Source organism: Melanaphis sacchari, unplaced genomic scaffold, assembly GCF_002803265.2.
Source record: "Melanaphis sacchari strain LSU unplaced genomic scaffold, SCAv2.0 Contig27_pilon_pilon, whole genome shotgun sequence".
Lineage (NCBI taxonomy): Eukaryota > Metazoa > Arthropoda > Insecta > Hemiptera > Aphididae > Melanaphis > Melanaphis sacchari.
The window spans coordinates 3,145,360-3,157,749 of NW_020271152.1; the positions used below are offsets into that span (position 1 = coordinate 3,145,360).

Consider the following 12,390-nt stretch of genomic DNA (forward strand, 5'->3'; position numbering starts at 1 on the left):
GGGTCATGAAATTATAAATAAATATTTAATAACTAAACAATATGCAGAGTAATAATATGTATGCAATTAATTTACAAGACAGTATATTAATATAATTAAAAGATGGAAATAATATTATTATTGTTTGAGTGGGCCATCATCTCGTCAAATAAACCACATTGGTGCTTTTATACTTGTTGTTTTTGTTGTTTCTGTGTGTGTATAATTTTTTTTTTTTAGTACAAAAGTATAAAGAATTCGCAAGTGCCTTTATAGGTAACTGGTTTCTAACGGTTCCGACCAATACTAATAAACGGCTTAATAAATTTAAAAATATAAAAAACCTGTTTTTCGTATGCATTCAATACCCCTTACAATCATCGTACAAATTATAACAAGTATTGAAGCATCTGTATGGATTAAGCACGGATCATAAAAATAAGAGTGTCCTCTAATTATTAAACAGAAGAATTGGTCCAAGTGAAGATCAACTAACATAATTTAATCATGTTTATCTTAATTTTTAATAGGTATATAATATAAACGTTGGATATGGTATTTTTTAATTATAATTTTTCTTATTTGAAATTTGTTCACATTTTCTATAATACTGATATTATTAATAACTAATTATTAATTTATGTATCTGAAAATGTACCATGAGAATTTTTACATGAAATAATAGAATAATGGAAATAAAATTGATGTTTTTTCCCTACAAATGGGTTCTGAGATTTTCAAAACCTTCTACCGGCAATACTGTATAAGAGTTAAAAAGGATACCATGTCATAAAGTATATGATTTATGTTACACCATGTGAACTTTGGTTAGTCATAAATTTAAAAATCTTATTTTTATATATTTTCCTATATGAGTTTGTACGGATTGAGGTTATAGTGTTTGTATATATCTTCTTAGGTATAGTCGGATCTCGGATAATTATAAAGTTTCATACATATAGCCACATAGACTATCTATATAGTAGAAAATTTAAATTAATTTAATTAATTATTATTTTAATAACCGTTAGCTTTAAGTTTAATTATTTGAAAAAAATAATAGTAGATTTTATGTTATATACATATAACAATAATGGATGACTATGCCAATGCATTATTTTTTAAACTATAAAAAATTATTTTTTATTAGCTTTTTTTATTTCAATTGTCTTGATAATTTTAAAAAATGTCGAAGAGTAAATGATAATATTAGTATAAATACCTACGACTTTAAGCAATTGTTATTGGTTTGAATTATGACGAAACACAATTATCTTATCATTGCATTAGTATTAAATACGAAATAAAACTATTTCGTATTTATAGTAGGTATATAAATAAAAACTAAAAAGTAATTCTCTGCCTTTAATAGAAACTTTTCTCATAATGCATAGAAGGTAGATAAATCAATTGTTTATTATTTTGCATACATTTTATATATGTATAATATTTAGTAAATGATTAATTATTTGGAAAAAAAATGTATAAGTTATTTTCACAACTTTGAACAATTCAAGAAAAATATACAATGGTAAACTTTTATTATTGTATATTTCTATAGTTGATATCCAACTAGATAATAAAAGATTAACTTTTAATTATAATTTGTTAAGTTGATAATATTTAGGCATTTAAATTGATCAAGCTTAAATGTACAAAATGGAGGTTTCAGATAATAGATAAATTATGAGTTACATAATACAATATGTGATAAATAATGCATAAGTATATAAATATGTATAATCCGAAAATTGAGTTAAACTGTGAATGGGTTAGTATCTTAGTAGATATTAAATATTAACGAAGACATTGTAATACTATTTATACACTATAACATAAGTAATGTAGCAGTATACTGATAGTATACTATATATTGACTATACAGTAAAGTTCAGAATAAACAATAAAATGTGAATATATCATGTATAGTTAACCCCTTACATATATGCTTGTAAAAAGGATTAATGGTTTCACGTCGTTACTTATATCAGCAATAAATTAAACAATTGAAATATAATTAGTCTTTGTAAAATTATACGTATTTGAAATGATATATGTTATTTATGCTTAAAAAAAAAAATAAAATAAAACGTACATTGTTCAACGACGGAGGAATGTATACAGAACGCGGGAAACTTATTGTGAGTGGTTTATAATAATATGTAGAAATGTATTGTTTCCGTCCAATACACTTGGATCGATTGAAAAATATAAAATAATATAATATATTTTTAACTAAACTGCTGCGATGCGTAGAGAATAAGGATTAATGTCGTTTCGTTGGGTATATAAATTAAATCCTGTTATGTTTATAAGAATCTTTAATTAATTACAATATTTTTCTATTTTCTATAATATATTGCAGACGGAAAATACACAATAATATACAAGTCCAAAGCGCAGGTACGAATGTACACAAATATATAAAATAAAACGTACTAGTTTTAGTTTAACTATTCCGATAACCGTATAAAAAGTTATAATAATATACGTATACACATTTCTAGTGTATGCATCGTGTGGAAAGTATTGTAACACATATGATGCCGTACATAAACTATAAAATAAATAATTTATAATATACAACATACATATATAAAGAACAGGTAATTAATAGTGATATAAATGATCTGTTTAACATGCTACAGTAATTGAGTTATTTTTATTTTTGCTCTGTTTGTAATAATCATAACTATTATAAGAGTGGTAAATTTAAATCGATTAAACTGATTGTTTTTTTTTAAGCTGTATTCTTTAGTGGCAATCATTGATATTTAGACTTGACAATCTGATACAGAATGTTTTCTGAAAATTACAATTTTATTTATAAACCAGAAGCCGTGCAAAATCACAACTAAATTAAGCGCAGTAACGCATTAAAATAGATTTTTGTCGAGTATAATTTGTGGAGGTCGAACAGAAGGGAAATAGACGAAATTATTGACTATAAAAATATATAATTATGTACAACATTTAAAATCGTTACAACAATTGTTTTAAATAATTCTCATAAAATAATAAATTACAAAAACAAAAATTCGAATAAATATATAATAACAATAAAAAGTAAGAAAATAATAATAAATAATTATAATAGAATACGCGCGTTGTCATTCCAGTTTGATGTGTATATTATTTACATCAGCGGTCGCGTCCGTATCTCTTATTATTTAATTTTTATGTTTTTGATTCGTAAGATCACGTGAACAGATAGTCTTCTTAGACGATCACGACGGCGGTCGGCGTCGAGGCTCGGCGTTGCGATTAATGACTAATAATAGTAATAATAATAATAATAATAATAATAATCATAATAATAAATTACAATGTTTTATAATAATTATAACGATATATTGTCTCGTATCGTCCGTGATAAATCGCGCGACGGTCGTTTATGGGTAAATGTTTTGCAACACTTCAGAGTACAAGTTGTCGTATGCGCTCTGCAACAGGAAAACGTCGGTCGGACGGCCGTTGAACACGTACGGACCTTTGTCCAGATTGTAGATGGGCGAATCCGGTTGCTGTTGCTGCGGCGGCGGAGGCGGTGGCGTGGGTGACGGTTGTGGACGTCTGTTGGGTTTCGGCGGCCTGACCGACAAATGCTGCTGCTGCTGTTGGTGGTGCTGTTGCGGCAGCGTGTAGATGCCCACGGGCTTGGCGTTGGACACGTAGCTCAGCGGCAGGTTCAGGAACGGCGAGTGCGGCCGCTGCGTGAACGGCGGCGGTTCCAACCGGGTCGGTTGGCTGACGTAACCGTAACCGGGCACGTACATGTACGGTTGCGGCGGTAACCGGATAAAGTACATGGGCGAGTCGGGCTTGGCGGGTCGTGCCCGGCTCGACAGCCGCATAATGTCCTGGCCGACGCCGTTTTCGCCGTTGTCGTCGTCCTCGTCGACGGTCATCCTCAGATCGTCCTCGCCGGTCGGGTCCTGCAACAATTGCTGCTGTTGCTGGTGCTGGTGCTGTTGGTGCTGCAGGTAATACGGTAAGTCGTTCATCACGTCATCGTACAGATCGACCGCACCGCCGGCGTGGAGATGGTACTGGTGCGGAGCCTGCGGCGGCGACTGGAACAGCGACCTGGACCTTTTGTCATTGTGGACGGCCGGTTCGGCGGCGGCGACCTGCAGCGATGGTGATGATGGGGTAGGCGTAGGAGCAGCGGCGGCGGCGGCGGCGGCTGCTGCAGGCAGCGAACTGCACGGCCGCAAGACGCACATTCCGAATACGGCGACGACCAAGTATGTGAGATCCATAATAACCGCTGCGACCTGTACAAATACATACACACTCGATTAAAAATCATATATTATATATATATATAAATGGAGGTAGGTACCTATAAAATATAATATGTATTATATGAGAAGTTCGTATAATATTATGTGTTGTCGCTTATAGTCGTTTATATAGTTGTATACGGGGTGATTCGTTTGACGTGGTGCGTTATAGTTATTTCAGAGAACATTACTTAAAGTTTTTGAAAATATTTTTTTGACATGATTTCGAGTAGTTTTTTTTTTTTTTGTGGGGGAAAGAAACTATATTTTTGCTATTTTTTATCGATATTATTTTTTAAGTTCCTCACTATTCTTTTTAATGACAATATACGTATTTAATTTCATATTCAAAAGCAGAATATCATTCATCTCGATCTATAAAAATCAATTTTCGGATAGTAATTTTCGTATAATGGTTGTAAATTTATTAAGAGCGCAGTAGCGGGCCAAAATTTCGCGGATTACCTCTGCACCACACCACTCCACTTCACTCATCTGAACTTTAAACACCAAAAACTCATAAATCAAAAGATATGGTTTTGTATATATCTATATTAGTACTCCGAAAAATATTCTGCTTTTGAATGAGAAATTAAAATAAACGCTATTATTAAGAAGAAAAAAATTTTTTTAGAGACCTAAAATTATGTTTAAACAATATTTTCAAAAACAAAAATAGATTATGAAATAATGAGTGCGTCCCGTTAAATGGTTCACCCAGTAGTCAGTACATATATCTATGTATAAGTTCTATTGATAGAATGCAAGTATACCTTTACGTTATATATACTCATAAATCACGCATTACTATTAAATATATCATGATATTATTTATATACCTACGCATATTATATCGTTGTAATACTATGAATACCACAGGGGAATATTTTGTAGTACCTATATATTATATATTATGGGTATAGTTCACTCAAATTAACCAAAATTCTAGTTTTAAGTTTTTATAAGCTACGTGGCCTGGATTTTAATCGTATGATCGTCAAAAAGATTAGGTTGTGGGTCATCTATAGCTGTCCATACCTACTATTATAATATATGACGTGCGCTGCGGGTTAAGTCTAAATTCTGATCTCTGATATAGGCATTAATTTAGTATATGGGTGTTTAATACTGAATTATTGTACGAACGCGGCGAAAGTAGGTTTTTTTTATGACTTGTGTCAAATAGGTAATTTATAATGAAGTGCACATACAGTTCTATAATTCTTTAATACAATAGTAATTACAGGTGGGTCGTGATGGGTGCCAAATGACGTCTTTGGTCATAATATGTGTTTAATATCATGATGTTTGTGCGAAAAAATATTTATATAAAATATTCAAAATTAATTTTCTTTTCGATGTATTTTTCCTCTATTAGTTTCCTCCTAAGTATAATATAGGAAATATCATTACTATTTATTTCTTAGGTACACATAATTATTTATAACTTATAAGTGTTTGAAAATATAATATCTAGTGTTTTTACATTATCTGTAACGCGTATTAACTTTATGACTAATGGTCGAACGCCCTATAAGACCTAAATGCGTAAATACTATATAGTATATTGTATATATACAATACATATAATATGTAATATATATATATATATAAACGATTTCTCGCAGTGTTAATGTAACTTAACTTTTATATGGCACGGAAAACTATCAACGGGATTTTATTTAGCAATAAACCTTATCTGTCTTATTACCTATTGTGTATGTAACGAAATCAAGAATAACGTTATTAAAATTGTATAATCACATATAAGGGGCAGTAAAAACTACTTGTTTCTCTTTTTTTAGTTATCGGTGTACAGTTTTCTGTGACAATTCACAATCAGAGTGATAATGCTAGTTAAATAAAAATTTATTTCACGGTAAATTTATTAAAATATATATGAAAGCGAAAACTAGAATGTACGAATTCATAGAAAGATCATAAAACACATAAATAATTTTAATAACAATTATTTGCTGGAAACTAATTAAAAATAATGTTTTTGTAGTAGGTCAGTTTCATTATATTTCCGCTATAATATTTATATATATATTATATATAAACTAGTAATTTTTAAATAAAATTTCTTTATTCATTAAAAATTTGCTTTATTATTTATTATTTTAAACATGCTGTACGAAATCATCACACTCTAATTAATACGTATTACAACTGTATATTATGATAAAATAAATAATTGATTTATCTCATAGTATTTAAAAATTGTAACACGTAAATATTAGTAAATAAATACTAAAATATGTGTAGGGAGCCTAAATCAAACTAATCTAATTACAATATCGTAGCTTTTTGCATTCATGAATTTCAATTCAGTTTATTTATTTTTTTCATTCACTGTTTGTTATCAGGAAATATATGAAACATTTATGTATATAATATTGTCTGGTAATATATTACTTGTGAGTAGTGATTACTGTTAAATGTAATTGTATAGAGATAAATGTATAGATATAGGGGTTTTTTTATATCATACTGCCGATAAAAAATATATATTTCCAGTCTTGGTTTTTTTTATTTAATATTTACACTACTTGTAGATCTATTTGATTTATTACGAACAAGTTTAATTTAAAAAAAAAAAATGCTTGAAAAAAATCTTGCAAGGTCTTATCTTATGCATATATCAACAATAAAATATGTTTTTTGGATTTTAACAAATGCAAATCTATTTAGTTCACAATAGATCAGTATTTTTACGATAGTATTTATGCTGTCGTGTATATTATTTATTAGATTAGTGTTCTATTTTAAACTAATTCATCGCGTGAAACAGAGGTGTAGAGTTTGTTGGTATTGGTAATAACACTAATGACAAACGCATATAGAAATTAGTACTTATTGGATAAACATCACCGTGCTATAGACGTCGTGTGCTTTTAGATAACTAAAAAACGTGTACTCGAATACCACCAGGCACCTAATCCAATGTTCGCAAAACGGTTTTAATGCGAGGCTTCGGTGTATCACACAAATGTGAGAATATCTTTGTGTGTGTGTGTGTTTTTTTTAATGAATGTCAATACTACCCGCACACGATAGTCACGACGACTACGACCGAGTGATGGCCTGTATTACTGGGGCACGCCATATATGTGTATTATTACGAGTGTTAATGTTACGTGTATCAAACGTTTGTGTAGTATAACAGCCGTACAGGTATAATTGTAGCTTATGTTATATTCTTATACGTAAATACATTATAAACGTATAGGATACTATAAGAAATGTTTTTTGCACTGTGACGGTTCATCACGTGACCAAAGACGAGAAGACGAGATCAATCACGATCAGAAAATAGACGACAAAGTATAAAGAAAACCGTTTCCTTGTAATAAAATATAATATTATAGTAAATAACAAAATGTATAACGCAAATCAAGTGTAATAAAATATTAAGAATCGTGTATAACCGCAACGGTTTATAACATCTCATCTTTGGACAACGGTCGAAGAAACCGCACGTGTATCATGTTTCCTACATGTATACGTAAATATATTCGATGTATTATCGCAAACTTGGTTTGAAGGGGGGTCCCCCAAATGGGTCATCTGTCTTCGTCGAATTCAGAAGTTTATACAGGAACCCGTTTTCTGTGAGTGTAGGTGTGAGTACAACATATATTTTGTCGTCTCATTCATCGGTGTATAAAATAAACGGTTGCGGATCTTATTATAATATTATAATAATTTATGTGGACGGTTGTTTTGGATCTGTCGTCACTAGTGCAGATTTTGTGGGCGTATCACGTTTTTTTACCTATCCGGTCAGTATAAATTAATAAATTCACGTTCAAATTTTCTGGTACCTGTATCATCTATTACCTATGTAAATCATTAATAATATTATATCCTTCCTAACTCGTTACAGAAAAGCGAACGACTACTGAGCACTAAAAAGATAAATTGCTTCCCTGTAAAAAGATCACAGTCATGCGTATTGCGTAAATTGCGGATCGGGTATTTTGAAACGTACGTAAATTTGCGTCATAATATTTTTAACCATATAATTCATATAAGCATATTTATACAATTATTTCGCCAGTCCTAAATCAGGAAAATATTGATTTCTTCAAAAATATCTTTCAACGTGAATTACGTATATACATAAAGTAAATCTGGCCTACGATTTACATAAAAAAAAATAATAAAAATGAGACACATGTTACAGCGACACACCACTTGTACCACATAAACCAAACTATACCACACATCACGCTATAGTGCTGAACTATTATAACATAGGGCGATTACTATCGTACACTGTTATTACGGATAATCGTTTATAATACGGTAAAATATTATGCATTTGTTGCCGTAGACGGACTAAACGCAGTGTCTAATTTTTATGCGATTTACTCGTACACGTCGCCGACGGGAGCGCGTGCATTCTTACGGTCTATATTATTATTTTGTTTTTCGACGCTCGCATATTATACTCTATATTAATAATAATATTATTCAATATAGTTGCATCGTCTGTGAAACCGATCGGTGCAACGTCGTGTACACCGCGGTAGTCGCTCGTGGGCCGTTAATTCGTTGGGCGGCGGCGCAATTAACGGTCGTGCGCGGGGGGGCATGGTCGACTGCTGCTGCCGAAGAGGTGGATTAGCCATGTGCCCAGCGTGTTCAGACGAAGTGCGTGTTGTGAATACGTATTAGTGTTGTAAGGTATACCTGTACATATTGTATTGAATGTACGGTAGGTAGGCCGGGTCAAACGAGTGCACTGGCCCGGCGGCGGCCTTGCAAGGTCGAATTATTATTTTTTTCCGCTTTCCGAGGAAATTGTCGTTCACAAATACTTCATGCGAAAAATGATGTCACCGGTTTTTCATCGGTAAAATACATATTAATATATTTTTCGTTATTTTCCCATTACAAAACTCATATTATAATTCGCGTACATAGTATTTAAATTTTTCTTCAGGTTTTAATGTAAACGAGTATACAATAGAGATGTGAACTACGCCTAATGCCTACCAATCGGAACAAAAAAAAAAAAACAAAAGAAAAACGCATGGATGTAGCCGATACGGTATATGGTGTTTGGTGTTTAAGATTTTAAACGCGGATTTATGATCTTGTCCGACACATTGCATTAATCTCTCTAAACGGTTGGCTGCTACTCTTCGCGAAAATCATTTATAACTGTCATTATTGTACATAGCATCAGTATCAGGTAAGTTAGTTCATAAAACCGAGGTGTGTTGTTGTATTACACGCTTGGTATGGGGTAGATGGCAACGAATAAATAAATTAATCCAATTCAAAATGTAAATATACCTCTTATTAGTCTCATCATATAAACGTCCACGAGATACAAGACAAAGCGCCGTTAATAAACTATTCAGAAAAAATAAACATAACATGTAGGTACGCGCGTTCAGTATATAGGTATAATATTATATATTTATACTTACGTGTTATGAATACATAATATTATGGTGACTATAAATATATTTATTATAAGTGTGTGTTTATTATAAAGTACACCGCACGCAGTACAACTTATTTTTATAAAACGATAAAAAAGTTATTTGTTACATATTTGTTGTTGTTACTTACATATTTTTATAAATTATTTACTTTTAAAATTCTAATCAGTCCCTACAAAAAAATTCAAAAGTAAATTCAATTTGAATTTACGACGAAACAAAAAAAAATTCAAAAGTTTGTAAATAAAACATTAGACCAGAGTTATTATGTTATTATTTTAAAATATTTCGTTTTAATTTCGATTAAACGTCAGAATGATGGAATGAAATAAATAAAGTATTATATGTACTCTCAGTACATATTTTTTTAGAACGTGAAAAGTACATTATGTTGTACATATAGGCACTCGTTTTCTCTTATTTTCTCAACCACATATAGCATGACGTTCGGTCAAAATTTTAATTTTATTATTTGTAATACGGCCAGTACGTTTATATCTACGCGTGTTAATGGTTTAGAAAACTACTATTACCGCCGCAATACAAAGGAGAATAACAACGATGGAATTTTGTTTAATTTTTGATATTAAATGAGTTTTGACTTTTAATAATATGTCTGTTATTTAATTGTAGGAATACGACTATATCGTATTAGTTACAATATTAGATATACGCTTATAGTATGACCAGCCATAATTTTTATTTTTATATAATATATAATATTATGTTCTATTAACAGAATCGTTTGAATATTGTTTTTTTCATTCTTCGTATAATTTCCGTACGCCCATGAATACTAATAATCAAAATAGTAGGTAATAAAAAATATATATTTTTGTTTTGGCCAGCAATATTATTGCGATTTGTTTGATATAATTATATACGTTGCCATTGTTCGTATAATAATATAATTTTACCATTAAAATAATTTTTGTTTTTTGTTTTTGTTTAGGATTCTCTGCCGTTTTTCCACTTGCACACCGTAAAAACGGCTAATGTAATGATGGCGCGTTGTGTAAGCGGTATACACAATAACACGTATAAATGCATGGAATACATATTTTTATAATATTTTACACAATTAGGTTCGGTTTGTACGCGGTCACGACGACTGTTGTACACAAAGCTATATATATTAGATATATACAAGGTGATTCACTAAACATGCTTAAAACCTTTTTTTCTTCAACTTTGCAGCTATTCAAAATCTAATATTTTGAATTTTTTAATGTACTTAAGAACCATTGTGTATTAAAATTCTTTAGATTTTATGTTCTACTTAATGAGTATGCAAACTTTTAATTTTAAAATGTGAACCCCCTTTTTACAGTAAATTATTTAGCGGATAATTTTTCTAAAAACGTTGATTTATAAAAATAAAAATTCAAAAAAGTAGCATCTAAGTTATTCAATTTTAGGTTCATAATAGATTGTGGAAGATATGGGAGATATACTATGGTTTAAATATTTTAAGAATATTAATAATGTAAAAATGGTCTAAGTATGATAAAATAAATACTAGATTTCATGTTACATATTATTATATTTTATATTTTTGTTAAATCATTTTTTTAGATTATTATCTGTAGTATAAACATTTTAAAACTTTGAAGCTTATTGCTTGAATTTAGAATTTGGAATATCAAAATATTCAAAAATATTAACCTAACCCACAACTTACCGTAAAAAAGAGCTTCTTATTTGAAAAATAGAAGTTAGTATTAAAATTTAAATGTTTAATGTTTAATGTCCACAGAACATTTAAGTAGTACAAGATACTTCAAGAATTTGAAAATATGATCTTTAAGTATATTTAAAAATTCCAAAAGTCAAGCTAAATTAAATTTATTAGTAGAGAAAAAAATGGTGGCTAATGTTCTTGGTGAATCACCCTGTATTTTTACATTTATCGTAAAATTAAGATTCTGAGACGACGGAAATTATGCCGTTTAATCGAGATTACAGAGAACGCAATCGTATTAAAGTGGGCAAAAATTAGTTCTGTATTGTGTATGATATAGATATGCTACACCATAATACGTATAAATGCTCTAGGACGAGTTTCCGACAAAATGGGATACGTGATGCAGACAAACCAGTAATTTTGTCCGAATTCAATAATACGATTTCAAACATTTTTTAGAGTATATTATGAGAGTAGTTTTCACCGCGTGATCACGTGTCTATATATATATATATATATATATAATATATGATCTATATAAATATATATAAACGTACACTTTACAGAGGGAATTATACTTGTAAGATATACAGAGAACCATGCCTAGTAAAATCATGCACCCAAAGTTCGTCGAAAGTAGCATAAAACCGTCGGCAACAGATATAGACGGATATAAAAATAATATTCGCTTATGTATTTCTGTGCACAACCTAGGAATTAATATTTGGATTTTCCTTTTCTCTCTTTAAAAATGAAATTATAGTGTATTAGATCAGATATTCAGATCTTGCCTATGATGATGTAATAATTATGGTTTAATGTAAGGGTGATATTGATTCATTGAGATTTTAGAAGGAGAAAAAGGTATAATTTTGACCCTACGTTCTAGATATGTTAGTAGGAGACATTTTTAAATACCTCAGAATAAAAATATTACGATACGTATTTTACACACTTATTATCTTTAGATTTATAAAATAAA

At 30.2% G+C, this 12,390-nt stretch overlaps 1 protein-coding gene across 1 annotated transcript in view; it reads right to left on the reverse strand.

The window, feature by feature from the left end:
- Window positions 1-3,023: 3,023 nt before the first annotated feature.
- The window catches only part of LOC112595446 (coiled-coil domain-containing protein 6), a 37,186-nt gene continuing 27,819 nt past the window's right edge, over window positions 3,024-12,390 (reverse strand). Inside the window, exon 2 of the mRNA XM_025340673.1 lies at window positions 3,024-4,256. Coding sequence (XP_025196458.1) covers window positions 3,372-4,241 — 870 coding nt within the window. The 5' untranslated portion in view covers window positions 4,242-4,256 and the 3' untranslated portion in view covers window positions 3,024-3,371. The remainder of the gene's footprint in view (window positions 4,257-12,390) is intronic.